Raw genomic sequence first — 24315 nt, 5'->3', positions numbered from 1 at the left:
TCCCATTGTGGCTCAGCGGGTAAAGAACCCGACTAGTATCCATGAAGATACAGGTTCCATCCCTGGCCTCGCTCAGGGGGTTAAGGATCTGGCGTTACCACAAGATGAAGCATGGCTGTGACGAAGACTGGCAGCTGCAGCTCAGATTCAACCCCTAGCCTGGGATCTTTCCATATACCATGGGTACAGCCCTAAAAAAAGAAGAAAAGAGTTATATATCAAACAAGTTGAACCGTGGGTGTTCCAATTTTGTTTCTGCTGTGAACTCACACACACACACACACACACACACACACACACACATGCATGCACGCACAGGGGCATTAGAGAGATGCTATCACCCTGCTGCCCATCACTAAGTGGGTCGGAGGCCCCCTCACCAGGAGCCAAGCCTGCAGCTGGCGGTCGGAACATCAGATAATCTTATCAGAGCTGGAGCCGGACGCCGCAGACAGGCCCCTGGCACAGTCCCTCATGTCAGAATGAACTAGATCCGAGGGCTCACCACGGAAAATACCCAGCGAGGGAAAGAGCTGCCTTTCAGAAAAGCAGAGGGAGGCTGATCGGCGGGGCCACGAGAGCCGAAGAAGGGCATTTAAGAAGGAAAAATCCAGGAGGGCTCTGGGCTCGCAGGAAAGGCTTAAACAGAGTTCCAACCCACCCATTTAAGAGAAGAAAAAATACATAAATAAACCCTCCCTGCTTGTCATCTAAAGTATTCTTCACCTCTTGGGAAAAGAGACAGCTTTAGAAGAACTAGAAAGATGCTTTTCCCTTTCTTTTTTTTTTTTTTTTTCCCTCTTCTCCTAAGGAATGAGAAATGCAGGCTTCTCATTTCCTGAACGGCCCTCCAGCGCTGGGGCGGCCTTCCTCCACCCTTCCTCTGGGCTCCCGGCCGCTCACACTCCTCCCTGCCTTCGGGGAGGGCGGGCACCCCCAGCTTTCCCTGGGCTCTATACACTATAGGTGCCTGTCTCGTGTCTGGGTCCAGGGAACGGTGGAGAGGAGGAAGGAAAGGATGTCTCACCTCCATCACAGACTTCCCTTTTCCTTCAAAAGTTGAAAAAAGAAAAAGAAAAGCAGGAAGGATTTTTAAAAAAAAAAGTCCCCCCCCCCTTTTTGGTCTTTTTACGGCGGCACCTTCAGCACATGGAAGTTCCCAGGCAAGGGGTAGAATCAGAGCTGCAGCTGCCAGCCGACACCACAGCCCTGGCAATGCTGGATCCAAGCCGCTTCTTCCATTGACTCTGCAGCTTGTGGCAACGCTGGATCCTTAACCCACTGAGTGAGGCTAGGGATGGAACCTGCAACCTCATGGATACTAAGGTCTGTAACCCGCTGAGCCACAGTGGGAACTCCAAAAGCCCCATTCCTAAACGGGCTGGGGCGATGCATGCAGGCAACCGGAGGCCTGCGAAGAGGCCAAGGAGGTGGCCCTGAGGGCAAACTCCACGGAAGCCTGTGGCTGCTCCCCTGGGAGCCTCAGAAAGTGTGCGGTCTCCTTTAAGCCCTCCCCAGCCCTTCTCCGCTTACAGCACCCCTGGTGCTTACTCACCCGAGGCCAGTTTTCCACTCTCCTCTCTGGCTTTCTTTTCCAGAGCAATTATTCTTAGCACTTGACTCTGTGGTACAGAACTCAGAGAAGTCCATTCAATTGAGACACCACTGTTTCTAATTTTTTTCACCTTCCGAGTTCAAACAAGATCAGAGGTTCTTTGGCCTGGCTGCACATAAGAATCCCCTGGAAGCTTTAAAAAGTTTGAGCTGGGGGTGGTGCATGGAGATCAGCTTATTATTAATTTTTTTTAAAGTTCTCTCGGTGATTCTAAGTGGAGGCCCCTTGGGCTTGATCGCTATCAGATGGGCCTTTGTCTGTCTTCGTGGAATTAAGCCCCTGCCTAAATGGCTAGGCAAGACAAGTAGTGATTTCTCTTCAATTTAATAGTTCTCAAAATTCCGTTTGTATTAGAAGCAACTTGCTCCTTGTTAAAAATGCAGATTCCTGACTTCACACCAGAGGTGTCTTCAGTAGGCCTGAGGTGGGCTCAGAAGTTCACTTTTTTTCTTTTTACTGCCTACCTGCAGCATATGGAGGTTCCCAGTTTAGGGGTCAAAACTGGAGTGCAACTGCTAGCCTACGCCACAGCCACAGTGATGCAGGATCCGAGCCACATCTGTGACCTACACCACAGCTCAAGGCAATGCCAGACCCTTAACCCACCGAGTGAGGCCAGGGATGGAACCTGCATCCTCATGGATACTAGTCAGATTCTTAACCTGCCGAGCCACAACAGAAACTCCAAAAGTGCATTTTTCACCACCACCCCAAGTGCTGCTGATGCGGGAGGTCCGAGGACACAGGAAAACGAATGATTACCACTGCAACTCTGGGAGTGGCCCCACAGGGCTTGATTTATTCTCACGCTATTAAGACTTTGCTGGAGGTATCAGCAGCGCATTGCAAGAGCTGGGATGACAAAGCCAAGAAAAGGAATCAAGTATTTATTATAGGGCCCTTTGCATCCTCTGCCCATCGGAGCAGCTAATATCCGAACACAAAAAATGGATACCACGGATTTCCTGCTTCATCTGTATATGGAATGAGAAGGCTATCTTGCTGTTTATGCTTTTTTTGCTCGTATCTCACAGGTTCTATTGAAGAGGTGTCATGACCCCTCAGCCCCAGTTCCTCCAGCCTCTTCTCACACATCGTCTCTTATGTTCACCCAGAACAAAACAATCCCCATTCCCCAACCGTGTCAGTTCATAGTCTCGGTGTACAGGCTGCCCTGCTCCTTCTGCACTGCCGTCCTCGTCATCACTGGCTGGGGTGCCTTTGCCACTCCTCTCGCCACTCCGCTACTCTCTGGTTCCAACCTCACAGCTCCCCTGTCGGGTGGTTGCGTCTGGCCTCCCGGATCCACTCTCCATGCTCTTCTGTGCTCTCTCTGTGTCCCAGCTGGCGGACTTCTGGGGACCCCCTCCCCTGAGCTCTCTCCCCTCTGGCTTCTGACCAGAGCAGCCAATGGGATGGGGCAGGAATGAGATTTATTCCCATGCTCCCTCCCCACCAGGTCCCTGCTGTTCTGGCTCCAGTCGAACTTTCTCTGGAGTCATGGTTCTCAGCAGCCTCCCTCTCCCCGACGCAGCAGGCCTGGGATGGTGATAGCTTCCCGCGACAGTGACAGCTTCCCGTGATGGCTAGGCCCTCGGTAGGTACGTTACCATTTCTTGTGGCTTCCTTTCATTCTCCGTAAATAGTATTCAATCCTCTCAGTTAAACTACTCCGCTCCGACGGTTTCCTGCCAGGAAGGACCCTGGCTGATACAGCCCCAGTAAGATCTTTTCCAAAATGCCAACTCACCCCATCCTGGGAGGTCACCCCCACCTCAGGACCTTTTGCAGAATCAAGTACCCACAGGGTTGGTACGAACAACAGGTTCTTTAGAGGAGTGAGGGTCTCTTAGGTAGACCATTCCTGCTGCCCACCCTGGCCCTCCCAGCCAACCACCAGGTATGCCAACGCCATCAGCCAACATACCACATTCAACCCCGACTTCCAATGTAACCAAGTTTTTCTGACACAGTCTCTAAGAGAGCAGTATTGCTTACCACCTGACCCTCTCTTACCACCTCCCCGCCCATCTTAACCAAAGGACAGCCAATCTGGCCAGCCCCCTCTCAGATGGCTCTCTTGGGTTTTCCATCCAAGAAGCTCAGAGCCTGACAATGGTCAGAGTGTGGAGGTTGCTGGGGGGACTTTAGGACTGGCAGCCAGGCTGGTGCATGGGAAAGCAGAACTGGTTAAGAGAGAAAAGACAGAGAATGGGAGAAGGATCCTGAAGACTTTGTGGGACCCTTTGGTTTCTAGAAGTTTCCCAGTTCTGGATCCTTTGAGGCCTGTGTGTATCTCTGTTCCTGTGGCTGTGCATCTACCAGTGATTTCTTATAACAGTCCTGCCCTTCACCCGAATAAGCCTGGGTAAGCTCACGATTCATGCACCAACAAGCCTCAGGAGTCCTACTTTTAGGAGAACCCAAGGGAACTGGGGCAGGGACCTTGCAGGCCAGGAACCTTCTAGATGCCTGGATCAAATCTCAGGCACCAAGAAAGAGGCACGGGTGCCTTGGTTGCACAAGTCTAGGGACAGATCAGAGGGGGCTGCCAGAAGGTATTCCTACTAAATTCTTCAACAGAAAAGAGTATCCCGGGGCAAAGTAACACAGAGGGTAATGCAGGAACAGCTGAACTCAGAGCAGAAGCTGGGGCCAGTCCCAGACAAGGTGGCGATGAAGCAGAAGCATGGAGGGAAAAAGGGCAACATCACTGGGTCAGACCTAGGAGCACGGTACCCTCTTCTAGTTGTCTCCGAGGCAGGCACAGTCTGGGAAGCAAAGGTTACTTATTCATCCCATATGCTTCCCCTACATGTACTGAGTATGTGGATACACCGCAGAGTGCCTCCTGCATACGCTATCGTATCGAACCCCCCTAACTCGTCCATAGGGCAGGTATGATTTACGAGCCCTGGGACACAGATGGGAGATGAGGCTCCCTGAGATTCAGTGCCATTTCCAAGGTCACATAGCTGGTAACTGACAGAGATGGGACTCAGCCCAATTTTGTTTCACCACAAAGCCCACTGGGGGGAGTTCCTTGGTGGCTCGGCGAGTTAAGGATCCAACATTGTCACTGCAGTAGTTCAGGTTGCTGCTGTGGCGTGGGTTCGATTCCTGGCCTGGATCTTCTTCATGCCTGGGGTGCAGCCAAATCCCCCACCCACTCACCCAAAACCCAACAAAAAAACCTCACATAGTTTCAAACTACTCTGTGTGCCCATTCCTTTCCCCCTTAGGGCTACGAGTCTGGTGGGAGAGGGTTAAGTCAGCTAATTCTTGCACACTATCTGCCTTCCTGACTAAGTAACAAGACACCTGAGGGCAGAGACTGGGTCTCATTCCAGCCCCATGTCATGGATTCCTATTTCTGGGCTTAATCCCAAGAACTCAGTCACAGATTATGATGCTCATAATAATAACACTGATAAAAGGATCAATCAGCCCCTGGATGTCTGAGGACTCACCCTCGAAATGCTAACACCGTTCACCTGCTGACCAGGAATGAACAAATGGAGGAGCAGATAAGAAACAGGATGAGCTTGTTTCTTCCCCTGAGGAAGCCTGTATGCTTATCTCTTAAACCTCAATTCATTGACAGAGAAGAGAACAAATTAATGATAAACTCTTGTCGCTGATTGGCTGTGACCACTTTTATAATGCAAATGAACGTGAGGAAACTCCCAGGCTCTGACTGGCCTGGGGCAGGAACAGAGGGGCAATGGGGCCGCCCTTATGGAGAGTAGGAAGCATCAGCAGTCACAGGCCCGGGCAATGAGCCGCCTGAGTGCAGAACTGCAACCTGCGAGGTAGCCCTGTCAACTCAATTGTGCTTCCCCTTCATCTGAAAACTGGAAAAGGCTTATTATAGCCAGTCTCCACGCAGGCGTATAACTAACCATAACAGAGGAGCTTCTCCAAAGCCAAGAGGTGAAATGCCCCCTTCATCTTAAAGGGCATCAAAGAGGACTCGGCGGCCCTTGGTCCTTGTCGACAGCAGAACAGCTCTCTTGTCAGGAAAGGATTTATTCGCATCCGCCCTCAACCCTCCTCAAGGTGCGTCTGACGCTTCAGACCTCTCATCTTTTTTTTTTTTTTTTTTTTTTTGTCTTTTTGTCTGTTGTTGTTGTTGTTGCTATTTCTTGGGCCGCTCCCGCGGCATATGGAGGTTCCCAGGCTAGGGGTTGAATCGGAGCTGTAGCCACCGGTCTACGCCAGAGCCACAGCAACTGGGGATCCGAGCCGCGTCTGCGACCTACACCACAGCTCACGGCAACGCCGGATCGTTAACCCACTGAGCAAGGGCAGGGACCGAACCCGCAACCTCATGGTTCCTAGTCGGATTCGTTAACCACTGCGCCACGACGGGAACTCCAGACCTCTCATCTTTTGCACAAAACTAAAGCCTCTGTTCTCAATGTGGCGCCTCCCATCTAGTAAATCTGCCCCCAGGCAAAATCATTTCTGTTTCTTTGACCTCTTCGGGGTTTTGTGAGTGTTGCTTTTCTTCAAGTGCCTCTAAAGGTGAGACTACAGGCTGGCAGGGTTGAGTGACGAACACAGATTGGAAGTGAGATCTGTCACCTGTGTCATTTCCTGGCCTTGTGACTCTGGACACACCAGGGATTCCCTGGCCCCCAGTTTCCTCTATAAGAGGAGAAGGATAACACCGCCTCTGTTCAGGAAGGCAGGACTGTTTCAGACTGACCCTGAGTTATACATGATACAGACTTGAAAAAGTGATGAAAGAGTCTTGCATTTCAAGTCCCCAGGACTTCTGCTTTTAAATGAAAATGCTTAATGAGACCAATTGTTTATGTTTCTGTGCAAAGTTGCTCGTCTAGAGGGTCCCTTCCTTCTCCCGCTCCATGGCGGCGCTGAGCATCTGAGAGGCGTTAGATGTGGCTTCACAGAATCCAAAAGGGATTTGCTCAATTCTTGCTCAACCTTGACAAGAATAAAGGATGCGAGTGCACACAGCCCCTCTACATGTAAGGGAAATTTCTGGAATGTCACACACACCATACACATACACACACAAACTGTGAAGACTGGCTATCTGTGAGAAGCAGGATCTTTTTGCTTTATATCCTTCCAAAATGCTCAGAAAAAAATGTTTATCATAAGCACATATCACTGGAGTTCCTCAGTGGAAATGAATCTGACTCGTATCCATGAGGATGCAGGTTTGATCCCTGGCCTCACTCAGTGGGTTAAGGATCCAGCGCTGCTGTGAGCTGTGGTGTAGGTCTCAGACGCAGCTCATAACTGGTGTTGCTGTGGCTGTTATGTAGGCCAGTAGCTATAGCTCTGATGTGACCCCCAGCCTGGGAGCCTCCATATGCCATGGGTTCGGCCGTAAAAAGACCAAAAAAAAAAAAAAAAAAGATAGAAAAAGCACATATTACTTTCCTAATTCTTAAAAAAAAACCCCTAAATATGATAAAGAACCACCACCCCATTAAAAATGTTCATTGCAATTGTCTGTAGGTCTAAATCTAGGGCTGCCATTTAATAAGACTGCAGAACTTTCAAATTTCACCACCCACGCTGAATCCATATTTACGATGTGCTCACTATCCAAGAACACTTATTAATAAGCACGTACCCAGTGCTGGCATCATGCTTGACCAGGAGCTGGAAAACTACAGCCTGTGCGCCAAATCCAGCCCACCACCTGCTTCATAAATAAAAATTTCTTGGAACACAGCCACACTTGCTCGCTTATGCACTGTCTGTGGCTGCTTTTCTGCTAGATCAGCTGGGCTAAATAGTTGCCACCAAGGCCATATGATCCTAAAGCCTAAAATATTTACCATTTGGCCCTTTACAGAAAAGGTAGCCAGCCCCTGTGTTAGGTAACGAGGACTGTACGGTGAGGAGGATAGGTCAGTGCCCTGCCCTCATGGAACTTAAGAGTCTAGCCGGTGGCACTCAATGAGTCACACAAATTTAATGTGCAAGTGTACCACCCTGGCAAAGAAAGGTATGTTTGGTGCCACTAGAGAGTATTATGGGCAACTGACCTATTAGGAATATCACAGAAGTCAACCCCCCCCCCCAGCAGGTACAAAGGTCCTATGATGGGAGAGAACACAGAAATGACAAACAACAACAGGGAGTTCCCGTCGTGGCTCAGTGGTTAACAAATCTGACTAGGAACCACGAGGTTGCGGGTTCAATCCCTGGCCTCATTCAGTGGGTTAAGGATCTGGAGCCTGAGCCGTGGTGTACGTTGCAGATTCGGCTCGGATCCCACATTGCTGTGGCTGTGGTGTAGGCCAGCAGCAGCCACAGCTCCTAGCCTGGGAACCTCCATATGCCGTGGTACAGCCCTAGAAAAGAACCAAAAAAAAAAAAAAAAAAAAAAATTAATTAAAATAAATAAATAAAACAAACAACAACAACAGAAAAGCCAAAGTGGCTGAGGTTAAGGCCTGGAATGTGTGTCACCAGATAAGGCTGGGCGGGGAATGGGAGACCGACCACCCAGGGCTCTGGAGACCCCGATAAGGACCTGTCTTTATTGGAGGGGAAATGGGGAGCCCCAAAGGCTTTGCAGTGAGGCCGCTGGAGACACAGTGAGATGAAAGTTGTGAGAGTGTCTTTCTGGCTGCAGGGTGGAAAAAGGCTGAGGGAGACCTGGGGAGAAGGTTTAAGCCATCAGGAAGCTGTTTTGCAGAAGCCTGAATGAAGCTGATGGGAGCTTGGACCTCAGGGTCCAGGTGGTCAGGTCTATAGGGGTGACGTCGGTCAACCGAGGGGCAGAGGCAAGGCCATCAACCCCCCCAAAAACGGTTCACTTGGCCCTGGAGGAGGCCTCCAATGTTATCATGGGCTCCATGGCTTCAGATGCAATAGAAATATCCAAGAATGAGAAGAGAGCTTTTACGCCTCATAGACCCAGCTTTCCTTTCCCCGAGCTTCCGCATGTCCTGAAACCACACTGGATACCAGCCTTTCAGAAATATAAACAGTGGCCATCTCCTTACATGATCCCTATTCAGTCATGCATCCTGGTTAACTCAATCACCCCTAAAATTAAGGTGCAAGGCAACTGGAACATGTAATCTAATTATATTTCCAAATCCTGCTTCGGCCATCTATTTACTCTGCAAAATGAGAAGTACTCATATTTTCAGTTTTTATTAAAAACATAAAATGCCCTCATGTGAGCTCCTTTGATTGAGCCACCCATCTGTCAGGCACTGGGTCAATACAAGCATGACTGGAATCCTAAATCGTGCTTCTATTTTGGGTTCACCCTATGAGCTGGTTTCTTTTTTATTTCTCCTTCCTTTAAGTGGCCAAACACATATGTCGGAGGGCAATGAATTATTGTGGCCAGAGATGTCAAGTTCTATGGAATCAAAAGAATATGTGACCACTCAGGGAACATGACACTTAACAAGAAGAAAAACATTCTTGAACTAACAGGAATTCTAGGAGCAAGAGCAGATCACTGGCAGCAAAAGCTCCTGGCAAGTGGGAGGGTTTACTGTCTCCAATTTTCACTTGTAGAGCTGACAGTCGAAAAGGAAGAAGAATCTGAAATCCAAAGAATAAAATCTTTACTCTTCCAGGCAAGCTCCACTCAATCACCATGAGCTATAACTAAGATTTCCAGAATGGTGTGCCAGAAGCCAAGCCAAGGAGTTCCCATCATGGCGCAGTGGAAATGAATCCAACTAGGAACGATGAAGTTGCAGGTTCGATCCCTGGCCTTGCTCAGTGGGTCTGGGACCCAGCATTGCCATGAGTTGTGCTGTAGGTCACAGATGCAGCTCGGATCTGGCGTTGCTGTGGCTGTGGTGTAGGCCGGCAGCTGCAGCTCCAATTAGACCCCTAGCTTGGGAACCTCCATATGCTGCAGGTGCAGCCCTAAAAAGCAAAAAAAAAAAAAAAAAAGGGGGAAAAAAAAAGAAAAAAGAAGAAGCCAAGCCAAACATCATCCAAAGAACGGGATTAATTAGGTAAAATAAAACTAAAATAACAAATTGAGTCAGTAAACTTGGAATCTGAAAACACTGATGCTGTAGTTGGAAACCAGCGTGACAGAGCAAAAAGAGGGCTGAGCACTGTGGAGCAGAGTGGCCGTAAGCTCCAGTCCAAACACTGCCATCCAGCAGCTGTGTGACCTTGGATAAGTTACTCAACCACTCTGGTCCTCAGTTCTCGAAATGATAAGCCATGGGTCATAGTACCTAGAGTTGTTACATAAATGAGTTCATTTGTGAAGATCCTTGCACATAGTAAGGGATCAATCAATGAGAGCTCCTTTCCTGGACCGTCCAAATTTAAGTCTGAGCTGAAGGAATGGTATACAGGTCCATCACCATGAGACTCTTCCAGGACAAAATGTCACTACAATGTTCTACCAATATAGGGCAAGGACCTTAACTTGCTCCTGAGAATGACCACAGATTAGATAGGAACACTAAATTCCAAGATGAAGGACAAGCTAAGAAAGGAGAAAAAAAGCCAGGAAGAGTAGCAGGTATGACTTCTGTTTTTTCTATCTGCATTCCAGTAAGGAAGAAATTGTGAGCAATTGACGCTGGAACTGTCCCGGTGAGTCAGGTGCTTCCCAGCCTTCCTCCGCAGGGCACAGCAGGCTGGAATGCAACTGCTCTCTGTTTGTTTTGTGACAACACGCCTCTTGGTTGCTTGAGACATGGAGGGTGGAGGTATCTCTGGCACCTGTTTTTGTTTTTCTAATCACCTAAATCTATCCATCCATCCGTCCACCCATCCTCTTCATCTTTCATTCAATCTCTCACCACCTACCTCCCGAGCACCTGTTATATGAATGTGGGATATATACCAAGCATTTGAGAAGATACACAGATGAATGCTTTGTGTTTTGGGAGAGATTTATAGACCTGCAGGAGTTACTTATCCAATCCAACATTCCATTCATGTGTGCCCAACACCTATTAGAGTAAGACCTTAATAAAGAATACCCATTATTAAGAACTTGCCACATTCTAGGTTCTATGTCACATGCTTATATGTGTTATCTTGTTTATTTGCACAACCAGTCTATGAAGTAAACACCGTTATTATCTTTAATGCACAGATCAGAAAAACAGGACCAGAAGAATTTAAGATCGCACACCGTGTACATGGCAGAGCAGGGATCTGAACTCTGAGTTTCTTAATGAGTTTTGTAAGTAAGAAATGGATCTGTCCTGTTTGCTGTGTCCCCTACATAGAGATGGCAGTGGATGAGGTCTTCTTGATGTCTGTTCTCTGACACAGTATCAAGAGGACGGATGCTGGAATAAATGAAACAGTGTGTCTAACAGTTTCAGGATGAGCAAGTGAGAAGCCATTGATGTAAATTAAAGATTAAGGACGTCACTGAGGCTCTAACTGTGACAACTGTTCCCATATATTTACTAAGATCTGAAACATGACTTCATCGGGCCCTAGGCAAATACAATTGTGTTAACCAGAAATATCTGCTTCGTCCTGGAGCCACTGACCCCTGAGCGACATTCATGTGGCCAAATATGCGCTCCCAATTGTCCTACAACTGTTGGGGAAGAGAAATGGAATAGAAATTAAGATTTCCCCATAAAAGATGAGAATTAAAGTCCTATGACCAGTAATGCAGTGGATCCATGAGAGGTCAAATAATCTCCGTGGTGCATCAAAAGAGCACCAGACCAAGAACAATTAGTCATGAGTTCAAGTCCAAGCTGTGTGACCTTGGGCACAAACCATTAACCTCTCTGAGCCAGTTTCCTCATTTCTACAATGAAGAGAATGAGATTTACCTCACAGTGTTTTTATAAGATTAAATAAATATAAGCTGAATAGAAAGTCAGCTCCTTCCAGTATTAATGCTTATAAAACGGCAGGAGGAGTTCCCATTGTGGCTCAGTGGTTTAAGAACCCAGCATAGACTCCGTGAGGATGTGGGTTCAAACCCTGGCCCTGCTCAGTGGGTTAAAGATCTGGCACTGCCGCAAGCTGCGGTATAGGTCGCAGACGTGGCTTGGATCCAGTGTTGCCTGTGGCACAGGCCGGCAGCTGGAGTTCCAATCCAACCTCTAGCCCAGGAACTTCCAATATGCTGCAGGTGGGGCTATAAAAAGAAGAAGGGTCTTTTACGTTGGCTTCTAGCCTGAATTAACACCCTTTGCAAAGGCATCACCAGTTCTTTGTCCAAAAATTCTTCCTTTAAATGGAAATGAGCTGAGTGACTAAAAGGTTTAAGGCTCCCTATCTAAACTAAAACCCTATTCTCAGTTTTGGCGGCACACCCTGACCGTCTCCATGGTGCTAATGGGGACACGTGGCCCCATCTCTTTCTTGCCTTCTCCCCATTCTCAATTGAGAGGTGACCACATTGCACACAAAACCCACAACAGCCCTCTGTTTTCGCCGTTTCCTTTAAAGATCCCCCTCCGTCGTGGGATCCTGTCATCTGACTCTAGAGAGCTACTATCTAGAGAAGTGAGCCAGAGCCTCTGGGGTAGTTCCGAAAGCCAGAGCGCGAACTGATGGGGTGGATTCAGGAGAAGGTTCCTGCTCTGCATGTGGACTATGTTTGGAAGAGTGGCTGCTGGCCAGCGGGGGCTGGGGGAGAGGGGGCGGGCTGTGTGGAGAAGCCTCTAAAGCAGGCAGCTCTCCACCAAGAAAACTCAAGCTGACCGTCTCACCCACTCCTGTCTTCCCAACCCTGCTAACATCGAGTGACTTTATTCAACACGTCTCGAGGGCTTTCTGTGTCCTAGGCACCAGGGATGCCAGCAGGAGGAAAACTCTGCCCTCAGCTGTCAAGGGCTCACACTGGGGGGAACAGACCCAGGAGCAGGTATTTATAAGCCAACGTGGCGAGTCCAAAAATAGAGACGTTATAGGGAGCATCACGGGGCGGATCTAACTCAGGAAGTGGACCTCCCCCCGGGGGCCTAGCCTTTCTGGAGGAGGTGACAAATCAGAAGTCTTAAAGGATGGAGGAGGGGAGGCAGCAAGGGGCAAGCAGCGAGGGGCAGAATAGAAAAGGCGTTCAGCTCAGGGCCGCCAAGTGGGAGGGGGAGAAAGCGGGATGGATGGGGACTTTGGGGCTGGTAGACATGAACTATTACACTAAGAATAGATGGGCAGTGAGGTCCTACTGTACAGCACTGGGAACTCTATCCAGTCCCTTGGGATAGAATATGATAGAAGGTAGCATGAGAAAAAGAATGGAGCTTTGTATACACACACACATACGTGTATTCATATATATATGAGTGACTGGGTCACTGTGTCATACAGCAGAAATGGGCGCAACCCTGTAAATTAACTCTACCTTAGTAAAAACTTTTTTTAATTAAAAAAACCAAAGGCACTCAGAGCCCGAGGAATTAGCATGAGCAGAGGAACAAATGTGCCCAGCAGGATGGTTTACAAGAGGCACTCCAGGCAGCTGGATAAGGCCAGAACACTGCAGGAGGGTGGGGAGGGCTGGGAGACAGGCTGGAGCTGTCGATGGGAGCCAGGGCACGGGGGCCTTGTAAACTGCATTCTGCAGGGTGAACTTTGTCCTGTAGGTGTTAAGCAGCCAACACCCTAAAGGTTTTAACCACAGGAGTGAGTCATTTTTAAGATCTTTGATTTAGGAGTTTTTCTTTCCCATAGCAAAATTGCAGGCCAGCCTGGAGAGTTGCTGAATTGGGCTTTGGGAGCCCCGGAGTCAGAACAGCCCTGCCTGACTCACCACCAAGGGCAGGTGCCAGATGCCTTTGGTCTCCTGCCTCTTCCTCCTCTGTGTGCTACACCTCTTGGTAACACGGACCTCATAAAAAGGTGATGTGGGCACAGGTGACTCAGCATTACAGACGGCTTGGAAGCAGCCAGAAGTCCACGTTGAGCCCTGAGCATCTTTCTGCAGTGGGGACCTTGGCTGGGAGGCTGGCCGCAGTGGGGCAGGTCTGCTGCAGTATGTTCCAGGGTCCACCAGCATTGCATCTGGCAGCTTTTTCCTCCCTCGCCTCCTTCCTAATACCCCCCTGGCTCCTGACCAACTTGACCTGACACCGAGATGGGAAGAGGTAGGCAGCACAAGCCCACCTTGCAGAGAGAAGCATCCTGCTGGCAGTGCTCAGCCACGGGAGGGTTCCTACCTCCCCAGAGGGGAACTCTGGCCTCCTGTGCTTTTCCAAACCACTGCACCTCTCGCGTCTCAAGCTGCCATTCGGAAGTCTTCCCCTTGCTCCTTCCCCACCCTCTTTTAGCTCCCCAGTGCCATTCCCCATCCCCTGGGGCCCAGGATCTCCACTGCCTACAGGACGGTTCTGTCCACTTCCCCTCTGCAGAATGAGCCATGCTCCTTCGGGCTCCTTCAATAACTGCATATAGGGGTCAGCCCCGATGCCCCCAAGCCCTGCTGGACCACTCCTCCACATTGCCGCCTCCCTTCCAAGACTCCTCTCAATTCTGATCTTCTGAGTAGCCCATCATCTACTCCCTTGCACTGGTTGAGCTGCTCCAACCACTCCCTACACACTAATCCTTGAGTCGGCCCCGTAGTGCTCACTCAGCATGTCCCCTCTGCTGGGGGTGTCCTCTTCCTTGTCTCCTCCCTGCACCATGCCTCATCTTCTAGGCACAGCACAAATGTCACTCTGACCTGAAGCCTTACCCCTGTCACCTCCAAGACAGATGAAATCTCATAGGACTTTTTTTACATTTTTAACCTGAGGGTGTTTTGCTCATGTCACAATAACAGCTAGGACTTATGTGCCAGGCACGCCTGAGAGCACTTTATATAGAGGAACTCACTTAATCCTCAAAATTCCCATTATGACCTCTAAGTTGACCTGCCCACATTTACAGTGAGTCCATGGAAGAACTAAGGCCTGATTCCACACGCTGTGTGGCCCTGATCAGAGGTGATGCCCCCTTTCCACCCAGCAGACCAGGGGGGCTCTGAGTCCCAGAACGACACTCTGTCTCCAGCACCCCAATTGCCTGGCACACAGCGGGTACCCACTAGCTGGGGTACTTCTAGATTTAACTCGAGCTCAAGGGGTAGAGTCGGGCACAAACTAACTTTAGATTAATATATGCCTTAAGTGTGCACAGTTTACACCCGACCTTATAGGTCCTGACCGCAACAGGATGTGGAGATGGTACGAAGACAGGTGCAGATGGCTTGAGTTCTGGTCAAGGTCCTTGAGCTAGGGATAACTGAATGTGATGACAGAAATTACAACCCAGGGCTCTGAATGAAACAGCTGGAAGCTGGTCCCCTATTCATGGTGCGGCCCTGGGCAGCCATGGCCATCAAGAACGGGTGAACTGAGTAGTCAGCTCCTTCCCCAGCTAGGGGGCAAGCCAGCCTGGCTGGGTGTTCTAGAGAAGAGGCTTGTCTCTGGAGGTAGACATGTGACAAGAGGTGTTAAGACAGGTTCAGTAGGGTCTCTGGGGGCCTCTTGGAATATTTGGTCACTCTCACCAGACAGAAGTAAAAACGCTGAGGCATGACCCGGTTTCTAAGTGGTCAGATAATGTGGATAGGAAGAGTCAGGAAAAACTGGTTTGTCTTTCCTCTTAGTTGGAGGTAGTCAATGTTTCCCTGCTATTTGTAACTATCCCATTGCATTTCTAAAAATCTGCACCTTCATTCCATTGTCCTAACTCAACACAACTTCAGATCGAATTTACTCAATGTCCCATGCAGAAGGAAAGGTTTTTCAGGCTCAGGTGGCCTGTGCAGAAGGGCAGCGTTTTCCTACTAGGAAAGGCAGTGAACTTCTAGCCAAAAGACCTGCCCATCTCTCTGCAAGTCTCTTCACCCGCCCTGAGCCTTGATCTCCTCTTCTGTAAACTGGGCATGAAAATGCCCAGCCACCCACCCACTCCCACAGAATTGCGGCAGCGACTTGCACCAAGGTCTCTGAGCTCCCAGCCTAGGCTTTCCGAAGATCCGAATGGTTTCCTGAGTCTCGGTCTCATATTCCTCTCGATTCAGGAAACGAATGAGACACTGCAGGTGTCCACACTGAAGTGCAGGGAGAACCCCTTCCCACTGGGGACCTCGGACCCCTGGAACTTAAGCGAAGTCTCGCACAGCACCGAGCTCTGGCTGTGGCTTTGACGCAGGGCGAGGCAGGCTGCAACTCGGGGGCGCGGTGGGGCGGATCGGAAACCCGGTTTCCCGACCTGGCACCGAGGGCTGGGGCTGCCCTTCTGCCCTTCCCCACCCTACCGCTAGCAGTGGCCACAGAGCGCCCCGGGGAGGCCAGCCCAGCGGCCGGGCTCGGGAAGCGCCTCGCTTACCTGCGGCTCCACCAGCCAGCGCTGCTCTGCGCCCAGCGGCGCGGGATGCGCGGCGCGGAACGCCGAGTACACGGGGATGCGGTCCCCGGTGCTGTACAAGGTGGCGAAGCGCTCGGCGCCCTCGGATCGCTGACAGATCTTCACGTGGGCAGCGGCCGCCAGCCCCGCGGGCGGGGTCCCGGCGTAGAAGAAGCGGTTGCATTCGCCGAAGCCGGCTTCCTCCTTGCGCACGAGCCGGCCCTCCAGCAGCCCGGCCAGGGCGAGGAGGCCGCCCAGCGCCAACCAGCGCGCGGGGCCCATGGCGCGTCTGCCGGCCGGACCGGGAGCGCGCGAGGCCGCCGAGCCGAGCGGCGGGGAAATCGGAAGCCGGGCGCGGCGCTGGGCGGGCCGGGCTGGGCGGCCCCGGCGGCGGGGGCGGTCCGCTCCCGGAGGCCGCGCCTCCTTTGCACCCTCCTTCCTGAAGATGGCCGCGCAGGCCAGGGCTCCGGCACCCGGCTGCGGACCAGATCCCCTGGGCTGCACCCGGCCTTGCGCCCCTGGTCCGCGCTCGCAGGCTCGGAAACGGGCGGTCCTCCCGAGGCTGAAAGGTCTGAACTGAGTCGGCTTACTCAAAGGGAACGGGAAGGGACGGTCCCCGGGGCAGGGAGCCTAATAGCCTCCTGAGCTAGCGCGCCCCAGGGACACTCAGGGATGCTAAGGGGCGGCTTGAGAGGACCACAGAACTGTGGCTCTTTGGAGCGGATGGGCGGGGACCTCCTGTGAAATCCGGTGAAAAGCAGTCTCCCGGTCCCCGACAAAACGCTCATTCGCCGGCATAAGAACACAATTTTGATGTAGCTTTAGCACATCTGAAGCCAGGAGATCCAAGAAATCCTGTTACAGGAAATTCCTAACCTAGGCAGATAGTACAGCCTATCTGTGGTTTACTTGGTGCGAAGGTTAGTATTAAAACCCAAACCGGAGTTCCCATCGTGGCTTAGCGGCAACGAATCTGACTAGCATCCATGAGTACCCAGGTTCGATCCCTGGCCTGGCTCAGTGGGTTAAGGAACCGTCCTAGCGAGAGAGCTGTGGTTTTGGTCGCAGAGGCGGCTCAGATCTGGCAGTTGCTGTGGTTGTGGTAGGCGGGCAGCTACTGCTTGGATTCAACCCCTATCCTGGGAACCTCCATATGCTTCAGGTGTGGCCCTAAAGAGACATACATACATACATACATACGTACATACATACGTACATAAATAAATAAAATATAACCAAAACCAAGAAAGAAACACGACAAGCGAACATCCCTGGGTTGGTACCTTTGTTGATTCATTACTTCATTACCTCTGTGTCAACCTGGATTAGGCAGCTGAGTACCATGGTAAACAAGAATAGGGTCCCTGTGGTCTAAAGACTAAGCCTAGTGGGAAAGCTTGTAGTTAATCAAAGAAGCAGGCTATTAAAGGAATAATGAAACACTAACATGGAGCTGTGAAACCTGCCCCTCCAGGGATTCAGGGCATGGTCTGGGAAAGCTGGCCTGCAAAAGTGGCATCTGAATTGAGACCAAGAGGATGACATGATCTAGGCAAAGAGGAAAGCAACCTGTGCCGAGGGGTCTCCCAGCAGGAGGGTACAGGATGTGTTGGAGGAATTTAAGGAAGGTGGGTGTGTGTACAACAGAGAACTGGGGGAAGGGATTGTGAGAAAAGGGGCTAAAGAAGGAGGCAGAGAATCATTCAGGCTGTCATAGGCTGGAAGCTGTCTATTGTTTTTGACGGGATCCACAATGAGAAACAAGCTTCATGCAGTAATACTTATGCTTACAATTGACATTGCAATCTGGTATTTCTATTGTATCCCATTTTATTCCACTTTAAAGAAACATTCTGGTGGCAACCCACAAAGTTTCTATGACCCACTAATGGCTCCTGTCCTGCAGTTTGGAAAAAAAAATATTACAAATCATGTTGGATATTTTGATGTTTCACTGGTGGGGACACAATCAGTTTTGCTTTCTGGGAAGAAATGAGCAGACTGCCGTGGATTAGAATGAATGCAGAAAAACATTAACAGACGAGAGATGGTAGCTTGGCCTAGGGTGGTGGTAGAGACAGAGCCAGAGCACCCACTGGGATATCATATTATTTAATCTTATTTCCCCAGTGTGCTACAGGGGGAACTGGACCAGAGCGTTCTGAGGCTTGCTTTACTAAGATGGCACAAACGGTGAGTCCAGAGCTAGTTTTGAACAGGCCTCTCTGTTTCCTAAGCCTGGCCTTTCCCATAAGGCACAGCGCATCTGTAAGATGAGCCTATAAAATAGGAGCCAAACTATCAGGAGGGCACTGATAGGTTTCCAGGAGAATGGCAGAAGCGCCCCCCCCACCTCCCGCTGCCACACTCACTCCCTGGGAATGAAGCCATCAGAGTTGGACAGCAAGAGACAACAGTCTACAGGAAACAACTGCCTGCAAAGATTAACCACCTATAAAGATTAACTGCCCCCTGTACGTCAATTCCTGTTGTTGCACTTCACTGGTCGTGAGACTCAGACTCCAATCATCTCTCATTGTTCTGATTTTTCCTTTCCCCTAAAATTTTCCTGCCACAATCACTTGGTCATGGGACTTGACCCCCCACTCCCTCCCCAAATTGTGGAACCTTCCTTTCATTGTCCTTGCCACGAGTTCCTACCATAGACCCTCACCACAAATGCCCACTATGGCCCTTTTTAGGACCAAATTCTTCTCAAAGTCAGTGCTGATGCTATCCTGAGCTCAGCCCATCCTTCATTTCAGACGCCTTAGTCAATCTCTCTCGCTTTACTGACTTGGCCTCGTGCATTCCTCCTTCGGCAAACCTAACAGGCACATTTTGGAGCTTAAGAACAAATTCCTTATAGGCTTTGATATCTGAAAATGTTGACTAGGTTTGGCCCCTGAAATGACACCTGAATTTGTTTCTTAATTTAAAAAAAAAAAAAAAAAGACGAACAGACACATATAGCATAATGTCACAGAGCCATCTAGACTAGGAGTCCTCTTGGATTTGGAGTTGACGACCCTGGTTATGAGGTACTTGTCCCTCAGCCAGGTCATCTCACCCTTGTACACTTCAGGCACGTCCTCTCATGGGAAGCTGTGAGGATGACAGTTTTCATAGGATTTTTTTTTTTTTTTTTAGGGCCACACCCATGGCATATGGAGGTTCCCAGGCTAGGGGTCCAATCAGAGCTGCAGCTGCAGGCCTACACCACAGCCCCAGCAACAAGGGATCCAAGCCGAGACTGCGACCTACACCACAGCTCACAGCAATGCGGGATCCTTAACCCACTGAGTGAGGCCAGGGATCGAACCCACAACCTCTTGGTTTCTAGTTGGATTCATTTCCACTGCACCACAACGGGAACTCCAGGATTTTTTTTATATTTATATTATTACATTGACTTATACATGATCCCCAAGGTTGATTAATTTTGTCAACTCTAAACACAATTAAACAACTAGACGTCTCAATCCCTCTCCTCCCTATGATCTTTTTTTTTTTTTTTTTTTTTTTTGTCTTTTTGCCATTTCTTGGGCTGCTCCCATGGCATGTGGAGATTCCCAGGCTAGGGGTCAAATCGAAGCTGTAGCCACCAGAGCCACAGCAACGTGGGGATCCGAGCTGCGTCTGCAACCTATACCACAGCTCACGACAACGTCGGATCCTTAACCCACTGAGCAAGGCCAGGGATCGAACCTGCAACCTCATGGTTCCTAGTTGGATTTTGTTAACCACTGAACCACGACGGAGTTTCATGGCTCTAATTCCCTCATTCATTTTTAAATATATACATATGAGTATTTTTTTTATAGCCACATCTGAGGCATATGGAAGTTCCCTGGTCAGGGCTCAGATCAGGGCTACTGCTGCAGGCTTACACCATAGCCATGGCAACATTAGATCCCAGCTGCATGTTCAGCTTGTGGCTGGAGCCTTAACCCACTGAGTGAGGCCAGGGATCAAACCCGCATCCTCTAGAACACTCTGTTCTTAATCTGTGGAGTGACAATGGGAACTCTTTCAAAATGTTTTTAAAACATTGAGCATGAGCACTAGCTAGATGCTGGGTATAGGGGTGGAGGACAAAGTTACACCCAGTCCCTGCTCTGTTGGGCTCACGCCAGCACCCTGCAGGGCTCCAGGCGTACCCAGGATAGAAAGCTGGAGGTACCTGACGCCCTGCCCTGGACAGGGCAGGGCAGGGCAGTGCTGGGGAACTTTCATGAGTTCTGTAACGCAGACTTCGCGCTGTGTCAGCTCCATGCCAAGGCAAGAACGACACAGATCTTTGCACCCCAGACCTTGAAGTAGGTAGAGAAGACAGATGGCCAAGCAGTTAGAATACAGTGCGAGACGTGCTTTTAAGGGAGCTATGTGCTGAGGGCAGAGCAGGGTCACCAAAGCTAATCAGGGGAAAAGAGGTTCTGGAAAGACAGCGGCACTGGCGGCAAATCATAGTCAGGGATGAGGCATGTTGAAACTAGTGCTCGTAGGGAGTTCCTGTCCTGGCTCAGCAGTAACCAACCCGACTACCATCCATGAGGACCCGAGTTCAGCCCCTGGCCTCATTCAGCAGGTTAAGGATCCGGTGTTGCTGTGAGCTGTGGTGTAGGTCACAGATGCAGCTCAGATCCTGTGTGGCTGTGACGTAGGCCGGCAGCTATAGCTCCAATTTGAATCCTAGCCTGGAAACTTCCATATGCCATGAGTATGGCTCTAAAAAAGACAAGGAAAGGAAGGGAGGAAGGAAGGAAGGAAGGAAGGTAGGTAGGAAGGAAGGAAGGTAGGAAGGAAGGAAGGAAGGAAAGAGAGAGAGAGAAAGAAAGTAGGAAAAAAGAAGGAAGGAAGGAAGGAAAGAGAAAGAGAAAGAAAGAAAGTAGGAAAAAAGAAGGAAGGAAGGAAGGAAAGGAAAGAAAAGAAAAAAGAAACCATGGCTCGTAAACTAGAATAATAAGTACATTTCTAGGTCCCTGAAGCTACTTCTTTGCCTCTCTCCTCTGTTGATTGTCTAGTACTTGTATGAAATTGATGATTAATGAGGAAATAAATCCCATTTGGATGATGAAGAGAGGTGTAGAGGCTTAGAAGTAGATCCTGTTTGGGTGAGAATGCCTGATTTATTTTTTTAAATCATGACTAGACCTAAAAAAGCATGCCCAGCTCAACCCTCAAGCGAGAGTCAGAAGCCTCAGAGTCAAAAGTGGTGGTTGACACCCAAGCCAACAGGAGGCTGAGTCATGCCCTCCTAAAACTATGGGCAGAGCTGTCTTCTTTCTAGCAAATCTCAGCCTTAGATGATGTCTAGAAGTAATACTAGACAAGCTCAGTCCTTGTAGAAGAAGCCACATGTCTACATGCACACTCCCCCCGCCCCAGGAGCCTCAGCTAAAAAGGACACATGGTCCATGGAACTTCTGGTACTTCTGGTTGCTCAGCTGTCTTTTAGATATTTGTCCAGATGTCAGGGGCAACTCCAGACAGGAATAACTTTGAGTCCTTTCAGGCAAAGAAATATTTAAAATAATTGTTCTGAAACTCCTTTTTGTCTTTCCATATCCACAGGGAGAAGAGGGTAGTGATTATGAGGTTGGACCCCGGAGTTAGACAGTCTGGGTGCAAATGCTGTATGACCTTGGACAAAGCATGGCACCCGAGTTTTCTCACCAACAAAATGAGGGTACTGATAGAAACTTCGAGTTGTTTTAAATATGACATGCATTCATATACCATGTTTCATTGATTTTTAAGACATGCATTTTTCACGTTTTAACACTTCTGAAAAGGAGGTGCAATTTACAACTGATAGTGTGGCATAGTTTAAGTGTCTCAGTGGTATGACAAATAATGCTGTATCTTATGATCAGTGACATCTTAGATGTGATGAAATTCAGGATATAAAGAGCTTAGAAAAATACATAGCACATAGAAAGTATAACATAAATATTTACTAGATGATATAGATACAAAATATGGACATAGCTCTTTTTTTTTTATTATTATTATTTTCCCACTGTACAGCAAGGGGGTCAGGTCATCCTTAGATGTATACATTGCAGTTACAGTTTTTTCCCCCACCCTTTCTTCTGTTGCGACATGAGTATCTAGACATAGTTCTCAATGCTATTCAGCAGGATCTCCTTATAAATCTATTCTAGGTTGTGTCTGATAAGCCCAAGCTCCCGATCCCTCCCACTCCCTCCCCCTCCCATCAGGCAACCACAAGTCTCTTCTCCAAGTCCATGATTTTCTCTTCTGAGGAGATGTTCATTTGTGCTGGATATTAGATTCCAGTTATAAGTGATATCATATGGTATTTGTCTTTGTCTTTCTGGCTCATTTCACTCAGTATGAGATTCTCTAGTTCCATCCATGTTGCTGCAAATGGCATGATGTCATCCTTTTTTATGTCTGAGTAGTATTCCATTGTGTATATATACCACTTCTTCCGAATCCAATCATCTGTCGATGGACATTTGGGTTGTTTCCATGTCCTGGCTATTGTGAATAGGGCTGCAATGAACATGCGGGTGCATGTGTCTCTTTTAAGTAGAGCTTTGTCCGGATAGATGCCCAAGAGTGGGATTGCAGGGTCATATGGAAGTTCTATGTATAGATTTCTAAGGTATCTCCAAACTGTTCTCCATAGTGGCTGTACCCGTTTACATTCCCACCAGCAGTGCAGGAGGGTTCCCTTTTCTCCACAGCCCCTCCAGCACTTGTTATTTGTGGATTTATTAATGATGGCCATTCTGACTGGTGTGAGGTGGTATCTCATGGTAGTTTTGATTTGCATTTCTCTTATAATCAGCGATGTTGAGCATTTTTTCATGTGTTTGTTGGCCATCTGTATGTCTTCCTTGGAGAAATGTCTATTCAGGTCTTTTGCCCATTTTTCCATTGATTGATTGGCTTTTTTGCTGTTGAGTTGTATAAGTTGCTTGTATATTCTAGAGATTAAGCCCTTGTCAGTTGCATCATTTGAAACTATTTTCTCCCATTCTGTAAGTTGTCTTTTTGTTTTCTTTTTGGTTTCCTTTGCTGTGCAAAAGCTTTTCAGTTTGATGAGGTCCCATGGGTTTATTTTTGCTCTAATTTCTATTGCTTTGGGAGACTGACCTGAGAAAATATTCATGATGTTGATGTCAGAGAGTGTTTTGCCTATGTTTTCTTCTAGGAGTTTGATGGTGTCCTGTCGTATATTTAAGTCTTTCAGCCATTTGGAGTTTATTTTTGTGCATGGTGTGAGGGTGTGTTCTAGTTTCATTGCTTTGCATACAGCTGTCCAGGTTTCCCAGCAATGCTTGCTGAATAGACTTTCCTTTTCCCATTTGATGTTCCTGCCTCCCTTGTCAAAGATTAATTGACCATAGGTGTCAGGTTTATTTCCGGATTCTCTATTTTGTTCCATTGGTCTGTCTGTCTGTTTTGATACCAGTACCACACTGTTTTGATGACTGTGGCTTTGTAGTATTTCTTGAAGTCTGGGAGAGTTATGCCTCCTGCTTGGTTTTTGTTTCTCAGGATTGCTTTGGCGATTCTGGGTCTTTTGTGGTTCCATATAAATGTTTGGATTGTTTGTTCTAGTTCTGTGAACAATGTCATGGGTAATTTGATAGGGATTGCATTGAATCTGTAGATTGCTTTGGGTAGGATGGCCATTTTCACAATATTGATTTTTCCAATCCAGGAACATGGAATATCTTTCCATTTCTTTACATCTTCTTTGATTTCTTTGATTAAAGTTTTATAGTTCTCGGCATATAGGTCCTTTACCTCTTTGGTCAGGTGTATTCCGAGGTATTTGATTTTGTGAGGTACAATTTTAAAAGGTATCATTTTTTTGTATTCCTTTTCTAATGTTTCATTGCTGGTATACAGAAATGCAACTGACTTCTGAATGTTAATCTTATATCCTGCCACTTTGCTGAATTTATTAATCAGTTCAAGGAGTTTTGGGGTTGAGTCCTTAGGGTTTTCTAGGTATAGAATCATGTCATCTGCATACAGTGACAGTTTGATCTCTTCTCTTCCTATATGGATGCCTTTGATTTCTTTTGTTTGTCTAATTGCTGTGGCTAAGACTTCCAAAACGATGTTGAAGAGCAGTGGTGAGAGTGGGCATCCCTGTCTTGTTCCAGATTTGAGTGAGAAGGCTTTCAGTTTTTCCCCATTGAGGATTATATTTGCTGTGGGTTTATCATAAATGGCTTTGATTATATTCAGGAATGTTCCCTCTATACCCACTTTGGCGAGGGTCTTGATCATGAATGGATGTTGAACTTTGTCAAATGCTTTTTCTGCGTCTATTGAGATGATCATATGATTTTTGACCTTTTTTTTGTTAATGTGGTGTATGATGCTGATTGATTTGCGTATGTTGAACCATCCTT

The 24315-nt window shown here is 48.4% G+C and overlaps 1 protein-coding gene across 1 annotated transcript in view; it reads right to left on the bottom strand.

Moving 5' to 3' along the window:
* ENDOD1 (endonuclease domain containing 1) overlaps nt 1-16264 on the bottom strand; it is a 29240-nt gene extending 12976 nt beyond the window's left edge. The window contains exon 1 of the mRNA XM_005667250.3: nt 15896-16264. Within this exon, the coding sequence (XP_005667307.1) occupies nt 15896-16195 (300 nt within the window). The 5' untranslated portion in view covers nt 16196-16264. The remainder of the gene's footprint in view (nt 1-15895) is intronic.

The sequence above is a fragment of the Sus scrofa genome, chromosome 9, assembly GCF_000003025.6.
Source record: "Sus scrofa isolate TJ Tabasco breed Duroc chromosome 9, Sscrofa11.1, whole genome shotgun sequence".
Taxonomy (NCBI): Eukaryota; Metazoa; Chordata; class Mammalia; order Artiodactyla; family Suidae; genus Sus; species Sus scrofa.
This window is presented reverse-complemented; position numbering and strand designations above follow the sequence as displayed.